Source organism: Podarcis bocagei, assembly GCF_964188305.1.
Source record: "Podarcis bocagei genome assembly, chromosome: 4".
NCBI lineage: Eukaryota > Metazoa > Chordata > Lepidosauria > Squamata > Lacertidae > Podarcis > Podarcis bocagei.
The window spans coordinates 57,480,572-57,505,949 of NC_138128.1; the positions used below are offsets into that span (position 1 = coordinate 57,480,572).

General features: G+C 40.6%; 1 protein-coding gene across 1 annotated transcript; it reads left to right on the forward strand.

The window, feature by feature from the left end:
- Window positions 1–1,212: 1,212 nt before the first annotated feature.
- LOC308586415 (scavenger receptor cysteine-rich domain-containing protein DMBT1-like) lies at window positions 1,213–24,944 on the forward strand. The gene is made up of 15 exons (XM_081193063.1): window positions 1,213–1,251; window positions 2,131–2,172; window positions 2,479–2,496; window positions 11,321–11,362; window positions 11,669–11,686; window positions 12,437–12,478; window positions 12,977–12,994; window positions 15,060–15,198; window positions 16,645–16,841; window positions 17,678–17,722; window positions 18,492–18,527; window positions 18,819–18,997; window positions 20,186–20,577; window positions 21,440–21,723; window positions 23,379–24,944. Exons 9-15 carry the CDS (start codon window positions 16,766–16,768, stop codon window positions 23,525–23,527), a joined length of 1,161 nt encoding a protein of 386 aa, XP_081049189.1. The 5' UTR covers window positions 1,213–1,251; window positions 2,131–2,172; window positions 2,479–2,496; window positions 11,321–11,362; window positions 11,669–11,686; window positions 12,437–12,478; window positions 12,977–12,994; window positions 15,060–15,198; window positions 16,645–16,765; the 3' UTR covers window positions 23,528–24,944.
- The last annotated feature ends 434 nt before the right edge of the window (window positions 24,945–25,378 follow it).

Consider the following 25,378-nt stretch of genomic DNA (forward strand, 5'->3'; position numbering starts at 1 on the left):
ATAATGACAACTGAGCCTGGCTCTACAAAATGTTCTGTCTGTGTTCTTCAGTGCCCTTTCAGTGTGGTGGCATCCTCTTGGAACCATTTGGATATATCCATGGCCCTTTTTTAAAAATGAACATAGTACAATGTATCATTTTTTAAAAATGAACATAGTACAATGTGGATATTTCAATTTGCTGACCAATGTTCATCTTTCTTTAGCAACAACTCTTCCTCCAGAAACCACTAGTGAGTACCTACCTTTTTGCATGTACCGGTAATTTTGCCACAGTGAACAGCAAAGGGAATAATGTAGTTTCGGGCAGAAGATACAGCATGGAATTAAAACGCAGTGCCTTCTTACATCCTTTATAATAATGGCATCTCAGGACCATCTGAGCCAGTGTGGTGTAGTGGTTAAGAGCAGTGGACTTGTAATCTGGTGAACCGGATTCGCGTCCCCACTCCTCCACATGCAGCTGCTGGGTGACCTTGGGCCAGTCACACTTCTTTGAAGTCTCTCAGCCCCACTCACCTCACAGAGTGTTTGTTGTGGGGGAGGAAGGGAAAGGAGAATGTTAGCTGCTTCGAGACTCCTCTGGGTAGTGATAAAGCGGGATATCAAATCCAAATCCATCCGAGTACAATTGTGGTTGATGCTCTTTGGTGCTGAAAGAATGCAAAGCAGGAAGACCAACAGCATATGGAGCCAGAGCACAATCAAGTAGGCAGCTTCCTAGTTGTCCCCATTCTCCTCCTTGCTCAGCTGTACAAAGCTAACACTGAGACTAAGAAGGAGGAATCTGACCAGCAGTACCACCTCCTGGACTTGCACATAGGGTGCTGGGCAGGCAGGCAGGGGGTGCGGCTGACAGCAGAATGAGGTTGGTGGGGCAGTGCCCCATTTGCTTTTAGCGGCTTTTAGTGGCTTTTAGTGGCTTATCGGCTTAACGGATCAGCTGATAAGCGGCTTAGCGGCTTAGAAAAAGGGGGGGAAGGGGGAAAAACCCGCAGGAACTCGCAAGACATTTTCGTCTTGCGAAGCAAGCCCATAGGAGAATCGTTTTGCGAAGCACCTCCAAAACGGAAAACTCTTTCGTCTAGCGAGTTTTCCGTCTAGCGAGGCATTCATCTTGCGGGGCACCACTGTATACAGTTTTGATTTCATTTTACTGCACCATTTTTCTCTTACTCTGTTACTTTGTTTCTCTTCACGAACTAGCTTCTGTCACCCCGGAAGCAACTACAGAAGCAACTACTGCTGCTGGTAAGAGTCCTCTGACTCCCATACTAAAGTACTAAATCCTAATCCTGAGTATGTACACACAAATATCATAGAACAGGTTTCTCATGCAGAGCATCTGCTAACGAGAAACCTGAAAATTAGGTGGTGTGTATATTTTAAAGAGCCTGATCTGTTGATGGCAATCACGGACTGTCTGGAGAAGCAAGCACAAATCTCTTCCAGAGATTTCCTTGACTTCTATTTCATTTGTATCCCATTGTCTATGACTCTGTTCCTCAAGTCTGGTCTTGAAACAAGCATAGTCACATCCACCTTGCTGAAACATCCTCATTGAATATTTGCTGAAATATTCCCCTTGAATATGGCGCTAAGGTGAATTCTAATCATTAGATTGTGGTGACTATTGTTGCTATGACACACTCAAAGCATTAGTCACGACTGGGACTAATGGTCAGGGGTACCTTTGCCTTTTACTGAGCTGTATTAGGCATGGCATAGAAACCTGGATTTGGGTTACAGCTTTATTCCCCATTTCCTTTCTTCGAGGGACAAATTATTACCAGCTTTTTATAAATCTTCCATTTCTAGCCTGATGCAGTAGTGCTGAGGCTAGATGCTTCTTGGGTTTGGTGGTCCACAGAAAAATATCCAGTGTTAGTTACACTGAGTAGTATACCTTCAGGCCCTTACTACAAGGATTGCCTCTTGTGCCACAGATCCTTTCCCCAAAGATTCTTGGAAATTTTAGCTTGTTTAGGGTGCTGAGAACTGTTAGGAGGCCCTCATCGCCCTCTCAGAGCTACAGTTGTCAGAGTTCCATGGAGAGAAGGTTTGGTTGTTCCATGTTTGGCTTAATATTAACACATTCTACCACAATCTGATTCTGTTCTTTCTTACTAGTTCTATCCACAACTGGAGAACCGACCACTATAGTCACACAGTGTAAGTCTGCATGTAGAAACTTCTTTTGTGACCACACAGGGAAATTAGACACACACATTGAGTGAACTGAGCCACATTTAATTTAACACTACAAATCTACAGAAGGGAACCAGGTCAACCTCAGACATCTCCCTCTGCTCTGACAGAGGGAGATCTGATTATTTCTGTGGCCCACAAGGAAGTTCCCTCTAGGGGCACAGGGTTGCTGGCTTCACTGGGTAAAAATACTGATGAATATTAACAGATAATAGTGGCATGCCTATTTCTTACCAATGCTTATCAATCTTTCTATTTCTTTGTGAACAGCTTCTTCTACTCCTCCTGGTGAGTCCTACTTTTTTTATTCCAAGTCTGAATCTTTCTCAATAGGCATGAAGTATGAAACATACATAGTGGGAAATCAATTAAGAATGGGGGGGGGGAGCTCTTAGGTGTAGTTGCTAGTACATATTTGAAAGTCTGAAAGTATTAGTGATATATGTTCCAAAGGTAACTGAGTCATTATTTCAAAACAATGAAGAAATTGAACAGACTTTTGAGTAAAGATTTTGGAAAACTGAACGGATTGTAAGTAGAATGTAAGCATAAGTCTGCATGCTTGAAACATCTTTTGTAACCACAAAGGGAAATAAGATACACAGACTGGGTGGAATGAGCCACATTTAATTTAACACAACAGATCTGCCGAAGGGAACCAAAGTGCACAATACTATCTTCAAATAGCAAACAGGGTGAACCGACTCTGACCAGAATAAGAGGCATCATTTCACCTTAAGCCCCATAACTTAGATGGGGTTTTACAGGTTGGCCTCAAAGGTACTTCTTATTCTGTCAGTGGGTCTCACAACTCAGAAGGCAAGGCTAGGAAAAATACCTAAGGGTGCTCACCAAACCCTAACTACCTGATAACTAATTAATTAACCTATTTAACAACAAAGTGATTTACAACCAACCAAACAGACAAGCAACTCTCACTCATGAGATGAAGTAAAACCAAGAGGAAAGAGAAATGCATTAAAAACATCCTGCCCACAAATATATTAGTAATTTAATAGGGGCAAGGATATTGGAGGCCTCCAGCTTCAACCTAAAAGCTCTCACTTCCATACATCACTACTGGGAAAACCATAGCTTTAACTATACGGACCTTTGTTGGCAAGGTGAAGTCTCTGCTTTTTAAGATCCTGTCTAGGTTTGCCATTGCTTTTCTCCCAAGAAGCAGGCGTCTTTTAATTTCGTGACTGCTCTCACCATCTGCAGTGATCATGGAGCCCAAGAAAGTAAAATCTCTCACTGTCTCCATTTATTCCCCTTCTATTTGCCAGGAGGTGATGGGACCAGTGGCCATGATCTTCGTGTGTTTTTTTTGATGTTGAGCTTCAGACCATATTTTGCACTCTCCTCTTTCACCCTCATTAAAAGGTTCTTTAATTCTTCCTCACTTTCTGCCATCAAGGTTGTGTCATCTGCATATCTGAGGTTGTTGATATTTCTTCGGGCAATCTTAATTCCGGCTAGGGATTAATCCAGCCCAGCCTTTCTCATGATGAATTCTGCATATAAGTTAAATAAGCAGGGAGACAATATACAGACTTGCCGTACTCCTTTCCCAATTTTGAACCAATCAGTTGTTCCATATCCAGTTCTAACTGTAGCTTCTTGTCCTACATAGAGATTTCTCAGGAGACAGATGAGGTGATCAGGCACTCCCATTTCTTTAAGAACTTGCCATAGTTTGCTGTGGTCAACACAGTCAAAGGCTTTTGCATTGTCAATGAAGCAGATGTCTTTCTGGAACTCTCTAGCTTTCTCCATAATCCAGTGCATGTTTGCAATTTGGTCTCTGGTTCCTCTGCCTCTTCTAAATCCAGCTTGCTCTTCTGGGAGTTCTCGGTCCACATACTGCTTGAGCCTGCCTTGTAGAATTTTAAGCATAACCTTGCTAGCGTGTGAAATGAGTGCAATAGTGCGGTAGTTGGAGCATTCTTTGGCACTGCCCTTCTTTGGGATTGGGATGTAGACTGATCTTCTCCAATCCTCTGGCCACTGCTGAGTTTTCCAAACTTGCTGGCATACTGAGTTTAACAGCATCATCTTTTAAAATTTTAAATAGTTCAGCTGGAATACCATCACTTCCACTGGTCTTGTTACTAGCAGTGCTTTCTAAGCCGCTTTTGACTTCACTCTCCAGGATGTCTGGCTCAAGTTCAGCAACCACACTAACAGGGGTGTATGAGCCATTCATAGCTTTCTAGTATAATTCCTCTGTGTATTCTTGCCACCTCTTCTTGATGTCTTCTGCTTCTGTTAGGTCCTTACCACTTTTGTCCTTTATTATGGTAATCTTTATATGAAATGTTCCTTTCATATCTCCAATTTTCTTGAACAGATCTCTGGTTCTTCCCATTCTGTTGTTTTCCTCTATTTCTCTGCATTGGTCATTTGAGAAGGCCTTCTTGTCTCTCCTTGCTATTTTTTGGAAATCTGCATTCAATTTTCCGTATCTTTCACTATCTCCCTCACATTTTGCTTGCCTTCTCTCCCCCGCTATTTGTAAGGCATCGTTGGACAGCCACTTTGCTTTCTTGCATTTCCTTTTCATTGGGGTGGTTTTTGTTGCTGCCTCCTGTATAATGTTGCGAGCCTCCATCCGTAGTTCTTTAGTCACTCTGTCCACCAAATCTATTTCAGTGGACCTACTCTGAATATGACTAATGTTGGATATCACCTTCTGATGAAAAGATGAGAGTAAACAGGAACAAAATTAGGACAAAACTTGAAAAATTGTGATATCCTGGTTTATTTTAGTATGTGTAGAGCCAAAACACTGGATCCCAAGGGCCACACATCCTCTGTTTCATATAAGGATATTTACAATTTTCTTCGGAACAGCAGCTAACCTTGGTCAAGAGTCCTCCTATGTTTCTCTTCAGTGTTCTAAGGTTGTTAAAGTCTAAACACACTTAAGTCTCTGTTGCTTGTCCATTTATGAAAACATGCTGGGGGGTAGAATGCTTGTTATTCAACTGAACTTTACTCCACAAATATTGATCAAGGTTGCTTTTCTTATCAAATTCTTCCCTCACAGCTCCAGAGTTGACAACCAAACCCGTGTATAGTAAGTTTCCAATCTAAATCTTTATTGTTATACTTTGTCCAAAAAGGGTATGAATTAGAGAGAAGCAAGTCTTCACCTGAATAATCAGACATTCAGTTGCAAATCAGTTGCCTTCTCTCTGTGTTCATACAGTTAAGAATAATGAATACCCAGTGAAGGAGGGCCCTCTTGAAATAGAAAACATCTCTGATCACAACTTGTTATGGTGTAAAAACACTGCAATCTCTGTTAACTGAAGGGCTTTACAGGCATTTGGACTTATGTCCACCGCCTTTCTCTTCTTCAAGGGAAGACAGAGGCAGCAGGGGTGATTTGAAAATAGCCCTCCCCTCAGGCTGTAGCAGGAGCAATGCAAAACAGGGCACCTCAGCCCCAATCTCTCTAGGCCAGCGATGGGACGCCTTTGGTTCTTCACTTAAAAGTCCTTGACTTATAAATAAATAAATTACTTTTCTGTTCTTCTGTATCTCTTCACTACATTTGCATGCAGAATTCAAGTATAAGATATAATTTTAACTCTTTTGGGTAACAAGTAGTTCATTTTTTAAAATGAATATAGTAGAATGTGGATATTTCAATTTGCTGACCAATGTTTATCTTTCTTTAGCAACAACTCTTCCTCCAGAAACCACCAGTGAGTACCTACCTTTTTGCATGTAATTTTGCCACAGTGAATAGCCAAGGGAATAATGTAGTTTCGGGCAGAAAATACAGCATGGAATTAAAATGCAGTACCTTCTTACATCCCTTATAATAATGGGATCTCAGGCCCATCTGAGTACAATTGTGGTTGATGCTCTTTGGCGCTGAAAGAATGGAGCCAGAGCACAGTCATCTGCGCAGCTTCCTAGTTGTCCCCATTCTCCTCCTTGCTCAGCTGTACAAAGCTAACACTGAGACTAAGAAGGAGGAAACTGACCAGCAGTACCACCTCCTGGACTTGCACATAGGATGCTGGGCAGGCAGGCAGGGGGTGCGGCTGACAGCAGAATGAGCGAAGCAGACAAAGGTGGAGCTGTCGTCATCATGAACAAAACTGACTACATTCAGGAGGCTCACAGACAACTTTCCAATACCGCCTTTTACACAAAATTGGACTCAGACCCCACACAAGAATACAAGAAAGAACTGAACAAGATTGTTAAGGAGCTACCCCCACACATCCAAGAACAGATCCTCAACAACACACCAACAGAACCTCGACCAGGAACTTTCTATCTTCTACCTAAAATACACAAACCAGGAAATCCAGGACGCCCCATCATTTCAGGTATTGGCACTATTACAGTGGGTGTCTCCGGTTATATGGACTCTGTTCTGAAACCATATGCCATCAGTGCTCCCAGCTATGTACGTGACACCACAGATTTTCTGAGGAAAATACAATCTTTAAATAATCTTCCCAACAATACTATACTAGCTACTATGGATGTGGAATCTCTGTATACCAACATCCCACACAACGATGGTTTACAAGCTATAAGGAACACCATTTCAGATAAAACCACAGCGGACCTTGCCACCAAACTCTGCCAATTTGTCCTTACCCACAACAACTTCAAATTCGGTGATGACCTGTTCCTTCAGATCAGCGGCACAGCAATGGGCACCCGCATGGCCCCACAGTATGCCAACATCTTCATGGCAGATTTAGAACAACGTTTCCTAAACTCCTACCCACTCAAACCTCTCTTGTACCTGCGATACATTGACAATATTTTTATCATCTGGACACATGGTCAACAGACCCTGGACACCTTTCACCAGAAATTTAATGATTTTCACCCCACAATCAACCTTACAATGAATCAATCTATGCAAGAAATACATTTTTTGGACACTACTATAAAAATACAGGATGGGCGCATAGACACCACCTTATACCGTAAACCAACTGACCGACAAACATATCTACATGCCTCTAGCTACCATCCCAAACATACCAAACAGTCCATTGTGTATAGCCAGGCACTACGTTACAGCCGCATCTGTTCCAATTCTACAGACAGAGACTCTCACCTAAGAGATCTACAGCAAACCTTTTCAGAACTAAAATATCCAGCAGATGAAGTTAGACAACAGATCAACAGAGCCAGACTTATACCCAGAGAGAACTTGCTGCAAGACAGACCCAAAAAAGAAAATAACAGAACACCTCTAGTCATCACATACAGCTCCCAAGTTAAAACAGTACAACGCATCATCAGAGATCTACAACCTCTCCTGGACAATGACAGTTCTCTTTCTCAAGCTCTGGGAGGAAGACCTTTCATTGCCTACAGACAGCCACCCAATCTTAAACAACTCCTAACCCACAATAATACTACAACCAGACTTAACACGGACACTGGCACCAGAGCCTGCAATAAACCCAGATGCCAACTTTGCTGCCACATACACCCGGACAACACCATTACTGGCCCCAACAACATCACACATACCATCTCGGGACTATTCAATTGCTCATCGTCTAACATTGTGTATGCCATCAAATGCCAACAGTGTCCTTCAGCTCTCTATATTGGACAAACAGGCCAAACCTTACGCCAAAGAATAAACGGACATAAATCTGACATCAAGAATCACAAAACAGAGAAACCAGTAGGAGAACACTTCAATCTCCCTGGACATTCTATACAAGATCTCAAAGTAGCTGTTTTACTACAAAGGAATTTCAGAAATAGACTGGAAAGAGAAGCTGCTGAATTGCAATTCATTACCAAACTTAAAACCATGGAGAGACCTGGTTTGAACAAAGACATTGGATTCTTATCCCATTATACATGACTAAGCCATTTCTCACCTTCTCACCCCTTGCCTTTTCCTGTAAGACCTATTACAGTCGTTAAGAGTCGTCAACAGGCTCATCTCAGCTATCTGCCAATCTCCCATTCCCACCACCCTTCTGAGTAATACCCCTCCCCACCTTCTCACTATATAGAAGGATCTGGCAACTTCTGTTTCAGTGTATCTGAAGAAGTGTGCATGCACACGAAAGCTCATACCAAGAACTAACTTAGTTGGTCTTTAAGGTGCTACTGGAAGGAATTTTTTTATTTTAACTGAAAGTCTCTTGCACTGGGTTGTAAAGTTAAAATTTTTGTTCCTTGCTTTCTGATCATCACCTTCTGAGAAATCCTATATTTCCAGCCCACTGAATTGGGTGTTCTCAATGTGCCTAGGTGAAATTTTAGTCCTAGATGCCCGGGGTCTGAGGGAAGATCTAAAATGCAGTGCTAATGTTGCTGTAGAGGAGATTATCTCTACAATACCTTGCACATAATGACAACTGAGCCTGGCTCTACAAAATGTTCTGTCTGTGTTCTTCAGTGCCCTTTCAGTGTGGTGGCATCCTCTTGGAACCATTTGGATATATCCATTTGTATCATTTTTTTAAAATGAACATAGTAGAATGTGGATATTTCAATTTGCTGACCAATGTTCATCTTTCTTTAGCAACAACTCTTCCTCCAGAAACCACTAGTGAGTACCTACCTTTTTGCATGTACCGGTAATTTTTCCACAGTGAACAGCAAAAGGAATAATGTAGTTTTGGGCAGAAGATACAGAATGGAATTAAATCGCAGTGCCTTCTTACATCCTTTATAATAATGGCATCTCAGGACCATCTGAGCCAGTTTGGTGTGGTGGTTAAGAGCAGTGGACTCGTAATCTGGTGAACCGGGTTCGCGTCCCCGCTCCTCCACATGCAGCTGCTGGGTGACCTTGGGCCAGTCACACTTCTTTGAAGTCTCTCAGCCCCACTCACCTCACAGAGTGTTTGTTGTGGGGGAGGAAGGGAAAGGAGAATGTTAGCTGCTTCGAGACTTCTTCGGGTAGTGATAAAGCGGGATATCAAATCCAAATCCATCCGAGTACAATCGTGGTTGATGCTCTTTGGTGCTGAAAGAATGCAAAGCAGGAAGACCAACAGCATATGGAGCCAAAGCACAATCAAGCAGGCAGCTTCCTAGTTGTCCCCATTCTCCTCCTTGCTCAGCTGTACAAAGCTAACACTGAGATTAAGAAGGAGGAATCTGACCAGCAGTACCACCTCCTGGACTTGCAACCACAGAACACATTGATCCTAGTAAGAAGAATCTGCTAGCTATTTAAAAGCATTAGTACAATACAGTGGTGCCTCGCAAGACAAAAAGAATCCGTTCTGTGATTCTCTTCGTCTAGCGGTTTTTTCGTCTTGCGAAGCAAGCCCATTGACGGATTAGCGCTATTAGCGCTTTTAGCGGCTTTTAGCATCTTATTGGCTTAACGGATCAGCTGATAAGCGGCTTAGCGGCTTAGAAAAAGGGGGGGAAGGGGAAAAAACCCGCAGGAACTCGCAAGACATTTTCGTCTTGCGAAGCAAGCCCATAGGAGATTCGTTTTGCGAAGCACCTCCAAAACGGAAAACTCTTTCGTCTAGCGAGTTTTCTGTCTTGCGAGGCATTCGTCTTGCGGGGCACCACTGTATACAGTTTTGATTTCATTTTACTGCACCATTTTTCTCTTACTCTGTTACTTTGTTTCTCTTCATGAACTAGCTTCTGTCACCCCGGAAGCAACTACAGAAGCAACTACTGCTGCTGGTAAGAGTCCTCTGACTCCCATACTAAAGTACTAAATCCTAATCCTGAGTATGTACACACAAATATCATAGAACAGGTTTCTCATGCAGAGCATCTGCTAACGAGAAACCTGAAAATTAGGTGGTGTGTATATTTTAAAGAGCCTGATCTGTTGATGGCAATCACAGACTGTCTGGAGAAGCAAGCACAAATCTCTTCCAGAGATTTCCTTGACTTCTATTTCATTTGTATCCCATTGTCTATGACTCTGTTCCTCAAGTCTGGTCTTGAAACAAGCATAGTCACATCCACCTTGCTGAAACATCCTCCTTGAATATTTGCTGAAATATTCTCCTTGAATATGGGGTTAAGGTGACTTCGAATCATTAGATTGTGGTGACTGTTGTTGCTATGACACACTCAAAGCTTAGGAACTGAAGTCTCTGCATAAGACTCAGCTGGCATGTAAGTGTAATTAGTGGAGCAACTTTTCCAACCAGAGACCACAGAACCTCTGCCAATGACAAGACTGAATCTTTTTCTCAATAGGCGGGAAGTATGAAAGATACCTAGTAGAAATTCCATTCAGAATTGGGGGAAAGAGCTCTTAGGTGTGGTTGCTAGTACCTATTTGACAGTCTGAGAGTATTAGTTATACATGTTCCAAAGGTAACTGAGTCAATATTTCAAAACAAGGAAGAAACTGAACCAACTTTTGAAAAAGAGTTTGGAAAATTGAATGGAAATTGTGTGTGTGTGTGTGTGTAACTGGAAGCAATAGGTATCTTGTACTGAGCTATATTTGAAAGCATGTCCAGTGCAAGTAGATAAATAGGTACCACTCCGGTGGGAAGGTAAACGTGTTTCCGAGCGCTGCTCTGGTTCACCATGATTCACTTAATCATGCTGGCCACACGACCCGGAAGCTGTCTGCAGACAAACACCAACTCCCGTAGCCTACAGAGTGAGATGAGTGCGCAAACCAGGAGTCGTCCACGACTGGACCTAATGGTCAGGGGTACCTTTGCCTTTTACTGAGCTGTATTAGGCATGGCATAGCAACCTGGATTTGGGTTACAGCTTTATTCCCCATTTCCTTTCTTTGAGGAACAAATTATTACCAGCTTTTTATAAATCTTCCATTTCTAGCCTGATGCAGTAGTGCTGAGGCTAGATGCTTCTTGGGTTTGGTGGTCCACTGAAAAATATCCAGTGTTAGTTACACTGAGTAGTAAACCTTCAGGCCCTTACTACAATGATTGCCACTTGTGCCACAGATACTTTCCCCAAAGATTCTTGGGAATTTTAGCTTGTTTAGGGTGTGGAGAATTGTTATGAGGCCCCCATTCCCCTCTCAGAGCTACAGTTGTCAGAGTTCCATGGAGAGAAGGTTTGGTTGTTCAATGTTTGGCTTAATATTAACACATTCTACCACAATCTGATTGATTCTGTTCTTTCTTACTAGTTCTATCCACAACTGGAGAACCGACCACTATAGTCACACAGTGTAAGTCTGCATGTAGAAACTTCTTTTGTGACCACACAGGGAAATAAGACACACAGATTGGGTGAACTGGGCCACATTTAATTTAACACTGCAAATCTGCAGAAGGGAACCAGGTCAACCTCAGACATCTCCCTCTGCTCTGACAGAGGGAGATCTGATTATTTCTGTGGCCCACAAGGAAGTTCCCTCAAGGGGCACAGGGTTGCTGGGTTCACTGGGTAAAAATACTGATGAATATTAACAGATAATAGTGGCATGCCTATTATTTACCAATGCATATCAATGTTTCTCTTTCTTTGTGAACAGCTTCTTCTACTCCTCCTGGTGAGTCCTACTTTTTTTATTCCAAGTCTGAATCTTTCTCAATAGGCATGAAGTATGAAACATACATAGTGGGAAATCAATTAAGAATGGGGGGGGAGCTCTTAGGTGTAGTTGCTAGTACATATTTGAAAGTCTGAAAGTATTAGTGATATATGTTCCATCGGTAACTGAGTCATTATTTCAAAACAAGGAAGAAATTGAACCGACTTTTGAAAAAGAGTTTGGAAAATTGAATGGAAATTTTGTGTGTGTGTGTGTGTGTGTGTGTGTGTGTGTGTGTGTTTGTGTGTAAGTAACTGGAAGCAATAGATATCTTGTAGTGAGCTGTATTAGACATGGCATAGCAACCTGGCTTTTGGTTACAACTTTGTTTCCCATTTCTTTTCTTCTAGGAATAAACTACCATCAGCTTTTTAGAAATCTTCCATTTCTAGCCTGATGCAGTAGTACTGAGGCTAGATGCTTCTTGGGTTTGGTGGTCCACTAAAATATATCCAGTGTTAGTTATACTGAGTAGTATACCTTCAGGCCCTTACTACAAGGATTGCCACTTGTGCCACAGATACTTTCCCCAAAGATTCTTGGGAATTTTAGCTTGTTAAGGGTGTGTAGAATTGTTAGGAGGCCCCCATTCCCCTCTCAGAGCTACAGTTGTCAGAGTTCCATGGAAAGAAGGTCTGGTTGTTCAATGTTTGGCTTAATATTAACACATTCTACCACAATCTGATTGATTCTGTTTTTTCTTACTAGTTCAATCCACAACTGGAGAGCCGACCACTATAGTCACAGAGTGTAAGTCTGCATTTAGAAACTTCTTTTGTGACCACACAGGGAAATAAGACACACAGATTGGGTGAACTGGGCCACATTTAATTTAACACTGCAAATCTGCAGAAGGGAATCAAGGTCAACCTCTGACATCTCCCTCTGCTCTCACGAAGGGAGATCTGATTATTTCTGTGGCCCACAAGGAAGTTCCCTCAAGGGGCACAGGGTTGCTGGGTTCACTGGGTAAAAATACTGATCCTTTGATAGACGCCCCGGGCACCCCCGATTCCTCTCCGCTGGCGGTGCTGGCGGCGCTGGCGGTAGCAGTCCTGGGAGCCCGGGAGTCGGCCAGACAGAGCCTTTTACTCTGTCTGGCTTCAGGAGTTCTTTTCTGCTGTTGCAGCCGCCATGCTGCCTTGCCGGAACTCTCTCGGGTAAAAATACTGATGAATGTTAACAGATAATAGTGGCATGCCTATTACTTACCAATGCATATCAATGTTCCTCTTTCTTTGTGAACAGCTCCTTCTACTCCTACTGGTGAGTCCTAGTTTTTCATTACAAGGCTGAATCTTTCTCAATAGGCATGAAGTATGAAAGATAAATAGTGGGAAATTGATTAAGAATGGGGGGGGGAGCTCTTAGGTGTTGTTACTAGTGCATATTTGAAAGTTTGAAAGCATTCGTGATATATGTTCCAAAGGTAACTGAGTCATTATTTCAAAACAAAGAAGAAATTGAAAAGACTTTTGAATAAAGATTGTGGAAAATTGAATGGAATGTAAGTCGAATGTAAGCAGAAGTCTGCATGCTTGAAACATCTTTTGTAACCACAAAGGGAAATAAGATACACAGACTGGGTGGAATGAGCCACATTTAATTTAACACAACAGATCTGCTGAAGGGAACCAAAGTGCACAATACTATCTTCAAATAGCAAACAGGGTGAACCGACTCTGACCAGAATAAGAGGCATCATTTCACCTTAAGCCCCATAACTTAGATGGGGTTTTACAGGTTGGCCTCAAAGGTACTTCTTATTCTGTCAGTGGGTCTCACAACTCAGAAGGCAAGGCTCAGAAAAATACCTAAGGGTGCTCACCAAACCTTAACTACCTGATAACTAATTAATTAACCTATTTAACAACAAAGTGATTTACAACCAACCAAACAGACAAGCAACTCTCACTCATGAGATGAAGTAGAACCAAGAGGAAAGAGAAATGCATTAAAAACATCCCATCTCCAGCTTCAACCTAAAAGGGCCTATTATTTGCTTATTAATAACAGAAGGAGAGAGTTAATGCAATCAAGTTGGGGGAGGGAGGGAGGAAGAGTTTAAATTAAGCTGGATTTCGGTGCAGGACTGGTTTCATTATGCCCAAATTCATGAGGTTTTTAAGTTGGACAAAAAAACAGGATTCCAGGTGGAAAAATCGAAACTAGAGACAGAACTGTTAGAACCAAAGACTAAGTTATTATCAAGAATGTATAACTTGCTGCTTAAATGGAATACTCAGGATGAAATAGTTAAATCAGCCATGATAAAATGGGCTCAAGACATTGGGTACAACATCATGTTTGAAGACTGGGAAAGGTTATGGACCACCGGTATGAAATTTACGGCATGTAATGCCTTGAAAGAAAACATTATGAAAATGATATACAGGTGGTACATGACCCCAGTCAAGCTTGCTAAGATATATCATCTGTCCGATAACAAATGTTGGAAATGTAAGGAGGCTGAAGGGACTTTCTTTCACCTTTGGTGGACCTGTCCAAGAGTGAAGGCCTTCTGGGAAATGATCTACAATGAGTTAAAAAAGGTGTTTAAGTACACCTTTCCTAAGAAGCCGGAGGCCTTCCTCTTGGGCATTGTCGGCCAAAAGGTGTTAAAGAAGGATAGAACGTTTTTTATGTATGCAACTACAGCAGCAAGAATTCTTATAGCTAAATATTGGAAGACGCAGGATTTGCCCACACTGGAAGAGTGGCAAACGCAATTGATGGACTATATGGAATTGGCTGAGATGACTGCCAGAATCCGAGATTTGGGAGAAGAGACAATTGAGGAGGACTGGAAAAAAATTAAGGACTATTTGCAAAAAATTTACAAGCTATATGAACTATAAAAATTCGCATGATTTGGAAAGGTTAGCTCCAGCGATGAGAGCTGATGATATATGAAATTAGGTAATACCAATGAAAGGATTAAATGTTTGAGTGTCTAAAACGATATTATATTTGTTTTTAAAGTAAATGGATAATAAGTAATTTAAACTCAAAATGCAATGATTTGAAAGTATAAAAGAAACACATGAAACAAGGTTACAATTTGCTGATAATTTTATTGTTAAGAATGCATTGTGTGGGAGATGTGGGGAAGTCCGATAGATGACTGAAATAAGCTTTGAAACGATTCATCCTTTTTTCTTTTATTTTCTTGTTGTTCTTGTTTTTTTGTATATCTGACTGGTTATCTTTATCTGGAAAAAATGCAATAAAAATCTTATTAAAAATAAATAAATTAAGCTGGATTTCATTTCAGATTTATCTGTACAAAATTCTATTTTGGCTTACATGCACAAAATATTGTGTTTTCTAGTATGTGGTGGCTATCTCTCCCTTCCAAATGGATCTATCTCTGGACCATATTATCCTGGAAACGGTGCCATTATACAGTGTAGCTGGGAAATTCAAGTGAGCCCTGATAGACAAATAGTTCTCCGGTTTTCTTATATTAGGTAAGTGTAAGGAACTGAATGTTTTTTCATTTTCCACAGGCACCTGCACATGATGTTAATTCATGGTTTTGTCATTACCTGAAGACTTTAATAGGTTATGGATGACTGTTCTTCTCTGTGCTTGAAAGGATAGATGTGTTGAGGTGTTTGCCTGAATTTGTAAGTACCAAACTTTGTAGGGAGGTCAGAATGTTTATGCAAGCCCTGACCTTAACCTGGCTGTCTGCTTTGCTCCTTCCCTCTCAGCCTCCAACCTTCTCTGTGTCGCACAGGGAGGGTCTGCATAGAATTTCTACTTGTATTCACTTGAACACAAGCAGAACTCTCTGCATGAGGGACCCTGATTCTATCCAACAAACTTAGCATGTGATAGCCATCAGATTAAATCCTGCTAACTGATCATGCGGTTCTGCCCTACACGAGATGAAATCCCATACAAATTAAAAACCTTCCAAAGAAAATGCATCATAAACACATTTTTATTACAAACTCTACAAGTGGTAGATATTGGCCCTTTCCTGAAAACAAAAGGGTCCACTTTTTAATGCTTTCTTAGGAAATATGAATGACAGGCCCTTTCACTGAGGCATTGAAAGATGAGTAAAAAAGACAAGTCTTTTGTGAATCTTGTCTTTAAAGCAAATTATGCTGTTCCAGCCAGAGGAGACATCATTCAATAGCAAAGTGGTTAAATTGTATGCATATATATTTGAATTCTTTGAATAAATTTGTAAATTTGAATATTTGAATTCTGGGCATTTTCAGGAGCAAGGCTGGGAAAGACCTATAACTGTGACACTGGAAAGCCATTGCCAGGTGGAGCAGACTGTACTGGACGTAATGGGCCAGAGCTCTGACATGACCTTGATATGTACATAGGCATGCCACTCTTTTAGTTTGAGCTAATCTGGGATACATCTGAGAGCCTCATCAGCCACCTAGCTTATCACTCAGCTGACATTTACTGAACCATCTCCATAGTATCATAGATGTAGGGTGGGGTTCTCGCAGGCAGAACCAATCATAACATTACTTTAATATGTTCGGAATTCAGGTCAGCTCCACTGAATCTATGTATTTACCTTTATATTTTGGCATATGTGTCACCAAAGAGAGAATCAAAGGGTGCTTGAATGTTCACTTGAATATTCAATGTGGCATCTTTGCTCCTCATATGTACATGTGATTTGCAGTGTCCAAACATTTTCATTGTCTTCAAAATGCCAGCCCATATCTGCCCCCTCCTGGATTTATTATTTCCTGATAAGTAAAGAATGACAACGCTATTGCCAGTGAATCATTTGTGATAGTGACCCATTATGAAATTGAACCCCCCTATATAAGCAACCTATGTAACTTTTCTTTACTTAATGTGAAAATCTGATGTATGAAATGATGGCATAATTTTATACACAAAGAGTGACTTGCTGACCTACCTTTATACAGTCTGGACTGCAATAAAGAATATATTGTGATCTTCGATGGGTACCCGTATGTCTCCACTATTCTTGGAAGAACTTGCTCTGGCATCTATCTCAACTATACCTACATATCAACTTCCAACATAATGACTATTCTGCTGCACAGAGATTCATATTACTCAGGAGATGGGTTTTATGCTTCTTACTATTCTATTCCACTAAGTAAGAGTTATCTATTTATCTAGTTCTAGGACATTTCTAGTATCTGTTGTGTTAGATTAATGTTGTTCTGGTTTGAGGATGCAATGTAAGCTGAAAATCAACATATGTCTTGGGCAGAGATGGGGAACTTGTGGTTCTCCAGATGGTCTCCAACTCCCATCAATCCCTGCCAGCATAGGCAAAGATCAGGGATGATGTGAGTTGTGATCTAGCAACATTGGGTGGGCCACATGCTCCCCACCCTTTGTCTAGGATCATAGCAACATACAAACCCATAGGCTGGTCGGATTATGGCACAGTTTCTGTGACTTATCCAGAGATGAATAGGATATTTACTTTGCTTAACTTTCCCATTTGCATGAATGGTATCAGTTTGCAGTTGGATAGATCAAAGGTATTTTCCTGTGAGGGACCAAAGTAAGATCTGAATGCACAATTTTCTGCCATGTTAAAATTTCTAGCCCCTTGACATGCACACTTTGAAGAATAAGGCAATGCTTCACTTTAGCAACAACTGAAGCAGCATCTCGCCACTGACACCTTTTTTTGTTAATGTTGTAGGAGAATATTTTATTCCACCAGGCTTTTTGTATGTTTTAAGCATCCTGATTTACTTGCATTTCACTTTAAATGTTCTCCCTTTAATTGTATTGATATTTTTTTGCTGTATAAATAAGGTGTGTGTGTGTGCGAGCGCGCACACACACACACACACTGGTGACTTTTGTCAATGAAGAATAGCTGCCATATGTTCCTAGGTTATTGGATATATTACTGCTAGGATCTTAACATCAGTGTAATAGTACTTTTATTGTACTATTTGTTTACCTAAATAGGAATAGAAACAACTACTGAACCACCTCTCAATGAATCAACAGCTGGTAAGACCTTGTTCTTTGTCTTTTATGTCACTCATTTTAAATGCTCTCCCTTTAATTGTATTCTTGTATGATTAATGTGTGTGTGTTTGTGTGTGTGTGCGCGCACACACACACACACACACACACACTGACGACCAGTCAATGAAAAATATCTGCAATATATTACTAGGTTACTGGATAGATGACTGCTGGGATCTCGATATCTTCAGTGGACTATCTGTACTATTTATTTTGGTTCCTTTAATAGACTTAACATTTGAATCAAGTGCTAGTGAAGCAACAACTGATAAGATGTTTTTCCTTTTCTTCTGTGTCTTTTGTTAGGTAATAAGGCAAATGGTTAAACATGACACTCAAAGAAACGAGATGCTTCTTTTCACAGTTGTGTGATTTAGGCATCTCTGAGCTTGCAGAGGATTGCATGCTCAAGATCCAGGGAAGCTGTTCTTCACCACAGATATATCTGAAACCACTTGGTTTCTGCTATCTTCTCTCTGTTGTGGAAAAGAAGCAGTAGATTTTACTCCTCAGGGAATGGGATTAGATTACACAGTAGAGGCACTCTGAAAAGAACATCTTTCATATACTTAAATCCCAACAAACTGGAGTATAAGCAATGTTTGTATAATGGTCTTTGTCATGGTGGAAGGGTGTAGCAGGTGAGGGCACAGAACTCAAAGTTGTGACTACAGTTTCCCAACATTTTACCATTTAAATGCTAATTAGACACAAATTGATCTCCCTTTTGTTTTGTTTTTCATTTGTACAGCTCTTCCTACAAGTTTAGCACCAGTTCCTGCAAGAAGTAAGTTCCGTTTTCTCCCTAAAACATGCATGTGAGAATCGCAGATTTTGCTGATTTGGGTTGCCTAGCTGAAAAGTCTGTGTGTTCAAAGGAAATAGTGAAACTGAGTATTCCCTCCCAAATACTTCAAATTTCTGAAAATGTGGTAAAGCTGTTCCATGGCAGCTTCATTATGAGCTCAAACAAGCCCCCGCTTGCCTGACATATCATTCACCAAGGTTGCCCCTACTCATAAGTAAAATGTAAAAAACATTACACTATTTAATATGGTTTCTATGTGCCCTCATTCAGCGCTTTCGTGTTCTGGAGAATACATGCTTGCACGCATCAGCAGGGACTATCTTGGGTTGCTGGGCTACAATGCAAGCGAAGTATCCCTGAATACTTCAGACCCTTTCTGCACACCTCAGATTACTCAAGACTATGTGGTCTTCGAGATACCATATAGTGGGTGTGGCACAGTAAGAAAGGTAAGACAATGAGTTCTTAAAAATATTGTCAGTATCCAATGCACTTGTTCTGTTTGTGCAAGGATTTTTGCATGTGCTATGGAACTTCTCATCTATCCTCTCACTGCACATCTCACACCCTCCTCAAATCTATTTCAGGGTTGTTGGAAACCCCAGAAGAGATTTAAGGGGCTGTGGTCAAAGGAGGGGATAAAGTTCTGCTGCACAAGCTTAAATCCTTGCAATGATGGAACTAGTTACTCAGTACCACGTTGGGTACTGCACATTATCTGTTATCTGGTTCTTATCTTTGTAACATTACCCTGCTGTTTAAAGTTTGGAAAAGTATTTCACCCACCTTTTGGCTATAACATCTGAATGATCTGGCTTAGAGAGAGCCTTGGGAAATCCATGCTGCCTCTTCTCCACTCTGCCATGGAGCTAGTTTCCTCTTCTTCTTTCAACTATATTTCTAGGAAATGTCAGCGCTGCCCTTCATAGACTTTGACACCATTGAACGATGTGTTTAATTCAGACGTGAAACTACCAATTTCAGAGCTTGGGTTAAATAGCAAGTGTCAGCAATATGCCACACCATTCAAAGCAGACCGTATTGTGGGTAATTCCTGACATTTCTGTTAATCATAGGAAACACAGGAGTGGGGAAATTGCTCCAGAAAGAGTAAGTGGTATAAGGCGGGGGGAAAGCCTTATGCTCCTGAGATTGTCCTCCACTTTTAGAAAGCCAGTAAATTAGAGGTAGCATTATGATCACGCTGCCTGGCCCTTTGAATGCTTTGCATTATGCTCAGCTTTTTCACTTCTGAGGACAAAACCCGTCATGTTAATACACACAAACAAACAAATAAACTCAGTTATTCTTAAAGAAACCCATAGCATTTTAAAGATAAATGTTATAAAAGTCAGATATTTGTTGGTATATTAATTTGAATTAAAAGATGTAGCAATTTTTCTGCACATTTCTGTGTTTCTCTTCTCAACTACTGAATGCATTTTATACTTTTACCTTTCTTAACTTTTTCAGTGAGAATACAATAAAATTCCAGATTATATAAGGTGGTTTTTTAATGGTAATAAGTCTGAAATATCAGCACATTCTAAAATGGTTAAGTATATTGGGTGTGTTTTATATGACAGGTCCTAATTTACACATATTATTGACCTAGATCTTTCTCCTCTGTCCTTTAGCAGTCAAATAATGATACCATCACCTATTCCAACATAATCAAGACATTAGCCGCTGGTTATATCATTACAAGAAGGAAAAACTTCCAATTTCATATTATGTGTGAAATGAACGCAAAGACTGTTGTAGAGACGATGTTTGTTGCCCAAAATTCCATTGACATTACTGAAAGAAAACTTGGCAACTACAGTGTGGCACTTTCATTCTATGAATCATCATCCTTCAACGTTTCAGTTCGCTCTTCTCCATACTTCGTGTACCTCAACCAGGTTCTCTATCTCCAAGCAACTCTCAACAGTTCTGATCCAAACTTAGTACTATTTCTAGACACATGTGTAGCATCTCCATACGCTGGTGACTTCAGAACTCTGACCTATGACTTAATCAAGAATGGGTGAGTATATTTTAGATAAGCATGTTTAGATATCCACTTATAAGAAGGGCTTTCCTTTTGGCTTATATGACAGCAGAGTTACCGGTAATACTAACCATGCAATGCCATTCACACTCACCTGGAATAAACCATACTGAGCTCAATTGGATTTCTGCATAGGCGCATATAGGATTGTACTTAAAGGTTTCTTTGTGGTATGAACAAGTGGAGTTGCTTTACTCTCAAACTGACTCTGAAATTCACTTTTTAATTCTGACATCATATTTCTTAAGAAAATCTATAAAAGAGTTGCAGAGCCTACTTGCTATTACTTGTTCCTGAAAATAATAATAAATATGGTTGTGTGCTGCTAACTCATTGTGTCATCAGTCAAAGAGTCTTAGACAAAAGCAGGGGAGGCAAATACTTGTTATTGCAATGGCCAGCCTGCATGCAGGACCTCTCCCCAATTGCTTCCCATTAACTGGTATTCAGAAGCATACTGTCTTTGACAATGGAGGCAAAGCAGAGCCATCATCACTAGTACCTTGATAGTTGAATCCTCCACGAACATCATATGGGAGTGAATCCCAAAGTTTAACAATGTGCTGTGCTGTGTGAAGTACTTTCCTTTGTCTGCTCAGAATTTTCTAACTTGAAGCTTCGTCATATAGGCCCAAGTTCTGGTATTTTGAGTGACTGCTTTCATATACGCTGAGTCTATCTTCCATTTTATTCTCTGAAATCCACCATCCACTTATTGATATTTCTTCTCATCCTTCTCCAGCATGGTCTTTAGTCACCAAAGATAACATACTTCAGAACTCCATAAAGGATTCATCTAAAGTAATTATGTAAACAAACTTGGTTCTTTTATTTTCAGATGTGTGCGAGACCCAACCTTCTTAAATCTGAGTGAACTCGGATTTAACTCAAGCAACAATCAAGTTCGTTTCAAGTTCAACTCTTTTAAGTTTCTTTATGAACATAATCAAATTTATCTGCAATGCAAACTAGTAGTATGTAAGGCATATGATTACTCATCCCGATGCTACCAGGGATGTTTAACTAGAAGGAAGAGGAATACAAATGGACTTCAGGATAAAGTGCATGTGGTTGTGGGACCAGTCAAACTGCAGAAAGAAACCATTGAAGACAAAGGACAGGGTAACTTTTATTTTTTATTCCTTTTTTTGCTACTTTTTTCTGAGGATCATAGAATCATAGAATCATAGAGTTGGAATAGACCACAAGGGCCATCGAGTCCAACCCCCTGCCAAGCAGGAAACACCATCAGAGCACTCCTGACATAATAGAAATGATTGCAGACCAGGATTGAAATAAATGCATGGACACATTTGCTGTGTTGAATAACTACCATTTTATTGAACATTAAACCAAATTTGCAGAGGGAAACTATAGGTGTGGGAATGAACAAATCAGGAAATCACGTAGGTATAAGACAAACCAATCCCTTGCTGGGTCAATGGTAAACCATTTTGTTTACTCCTTACCCCAGCCACACCCTGACGGTGAGTTGGGAGGCCTGCATTCACCACCACCCCTTTGGGCCCCCAAACTCCAGGTGGATGAGGCTAGTTGACTTCAGAAGAAGCCTCTATCCTATCTCCAAGCCCTGCAGGCCTCAGAAACAAACAGTCACCCCAAATGGAGCCTAAAGGGATCACCAAGCTACCCTATCAAGTTCCCCTTGTGGCACCTATGTGCCAAAGTGACCAGATTATCTTAAGAAAAAACAACACTCAAATGGTCAGATTAACCTGTAACGCAAGCAGAACCTATAACGCAAGCAAGTCAAGAGCCAGATGAACCTGTCAGCCAGAATAGCCTAGTATTAAGGCACTGCACCTAAACCGTCTCCCATCCCACTGGCATAGGCAAAAACTCCAGCTGCAGAACAAGGCAGGTGGGCTCAAAAATCCTACTTGGCCCTGAAGCAAATCATACTGTGATGGAGGTTGGGAGAGAGGGTGGGTGCCAGATAAAACAGAGGGGGAAGGGGAGGGGAGGTGGGCTTTTAAAAGGCTCTGTCACTCTCCCCCCCTCGAGTGCTGTCATGCTATGGTACAACTTGAGACTCAGATGCAAACTCCCCCCTGCCGCCCAAAGCAATCTGGGCAGTGGAATAATGATTTTCAAAATATATTCTGAAGTATCTTGAAATAATAATTACTCAAGAACAAAGTGTTGTTAAAATATTCTACTACTTTGTTCAAATAATATTAAAACCAGTATTTATTCCCGTTTTGCCTGGCAAAAGCATAGTAACATCACACAATGAAATCTCATTCTGCGTTGCTTCCACTCTTCGGGTAACATTTCCCTAATGGGCAACTTTTTGAGACTCACATGCCACTGATGCATGGAAAGATAATGTAAAGATGGGCAGAATAAAGAATTTGACTCTTACGTTTGGAACATAGGATGCTGCCTTAGACAAAGCCAGGCAATTGGTCAATCTAACTCAGAGTTCTCTAGATGGACTCACAGTGACTCTCCAGGGCTTCAGACAGAGGTCTTCTCCAGCCCTACCCCAAGATGCCAGGAATTTGACCTGAGCCTTCTGCCTTCAAAGCAGTTGTTGCCTTTCAAAGATGAACCTGCCCTCTAACAAAACTAATATATATACATTTAGATAAAGGTACAAAGTGTTTTCCTTGTATGTTTATATTGCTATAACTTGCCCAGGGATCTTATGGTGAAGAACAGGTAAGAAATCTGATACATACATACATACATACATACATACATACATTATCTGAAAAATTGTTCCAAACTGTGTTTTTTTATTCTATTTACAGAACTGGCTAAGAGTGTGAAACTAGAAAAGAAAGAAGCTCTCAGCCCACTTACTGTTACTACTGTACTTTTGGCAGCCATGGTCTTTGTTCTGTCTGGCTTACTTATAAGCAGCAAACTGAGAAGGAAAAACTATCACCAAATCTACTGATACCAATGCGTCAGCAAGATATACATTCAGCACTTCCTACACAAAAACAAAAACTGCATCTTTAGCATGTATTTCTGAAACTTAAATCCATAGACAGGCACATCTATAGTTGGGCACGTTTACTGGTAGATTAAAACACAGCCCAGTTCAATCAAAGTACCAGGATCAAATATGTATTCTGATCAAAATCATTGCCTATGTCCAGCTATTTTGACTTAATGGCATTGTGGAATTGCTCTCATTCTCCTTTTAAACATTCCCCCCATCTTCTATGGATATAGTTAAGTTCCATTGTACTTCCAAAAACCATTCTACATATACATATTATACATGCCAACTTTATATGTCTGAGATGCATCAGGACTATATTTCAAAGGAGGATTTGTTGCGACTCTTCAGTTAATATTTAGGAGCTGAAGGGCAAATTGCTGAAGTTTACTGGAATCATTGGAAACAGACATAGGAAATGTGCTTCATAATACATAGCTGAACATGCTCCTGCTATGTCATTTTGAAATGATAAGTTTGATATTCTCTTTTGACTAGTGTGGAATCTCTGTCACAAATGTACACAAGCAGTTTGGCTTATGGCCTGATTCACCAGCCAGTTCAGTCAGAGAATTTCATGTTCAGTTCAATTTATCTTACAATTACCGCATTTTTCGCTCTATAAGACGCACCAGACCACAAGACGCACCAAGTTTTTGGAGGAGGAAAACAAGAAAAAAAATATTCTGAATCTCAGAAGCCAGAACAGCAAGAGGGATCGTTGCGCAGTGAAAGCAGCAATTCCTCTTGCTGTTCTGGCTTCTGGGATAGCTGCGCATCCTGCATTCACTCCATAAGATGCACACACATTTCCCCTTACTTTTTAGGAGGGAAAAAGTGAGTCTTATAGAGCGAAAAATACAGTAGTTTAAATCCTAGGATGTTTTTGTTAATTACTTAAGCAAAGGATCTCACAATCCAACTTTTCTCTGTCACTATTCCATTATGCTGTTTCTGCTTCTTTTGAAAAGCAAACTACTGCTTTGCCCCATTGTGCTTTGGGAGAAATTTCAGATGACCACGTTACCCTTTCACGTGGCAATTCATGCTGTCAAAGTGATGCAAATAACAAGCCCATCATTTGTAGGAAGCATAAAACAGAGTCAAGGTTTGTTGCTGCATTTTGCTAACTGAAGGTAAAGAGGCATTCGGAGTCCACATGGTGACTGACAGAATAATAAGAACAGAATTATAATCTCAAACAACTCCCAAGGAAAGGGTGGCCCATAAAACTGAACAGATAGTTATAGGGTTTTATGATGTATTCAGGAATAGAAAAATCTGTTTCATCAATGTAATGCCAAATTATATGAAGTTGCATTTTGCTGCCAACTACATTGCAATAAAATTACTACATCTTTGCAAGTTACCTGTGTTCACTGTTTATTGTCTCATCTCATTAGCAACTTGGAATGGTCAAAGGAAATACATGGTTGGCACAAGGTGCCTGGGGATGGGGGAGAAATATCATTCAGTTCACTTTTAAAGGCAAGCTCACTAATTTGCACTTTCTGAAATGACACTGCCATTCTCTGAATTTTGCAATGCAGTTCTCCGGCTAAATAATGCATACAGAACACACATTCTAGCATAAAGTGCATACAAATGCATGTACTATTGAAAATTTTAAAAATGTAATGTATTAGGGGAAATTCCATTGGAGAAAGTGGGTAGTGGGCAAAATTTCATCCACCAATCTATAGATTTGGAGCAATTTGCGCTTAAATGCTGGTGAATTTTCAAGAGGGCATTCTTTAAAAAAATTACACCCTGATGTGGAAATGTAGAGGACTGAATTTAAGA

Bases quoted from the DNA above. Each gene is read 5' to 3' on its own strand.
- LOC308586415 (XM_081193063.1), top strand. From the start codon at position 16,766: ATGACTATTCTGCTGCACAGAGATTCATATTACTCAGGAGATGGGTTT. The intron at 17,723-18,491 runs GTAAGACCTTGT...TCATTTGTACAG, and splicing joins TCTCAATGAATCAACAGCTG to CTCTTCCTACAAGTTTAGCA. The intron at 21,724-23,378 runs GTAACTTTTATT...TTCTATTTACAG, and splicing joins CATTGAAGACAAAGGACAGG to AACTGGCTAAGAGTGTGAAA.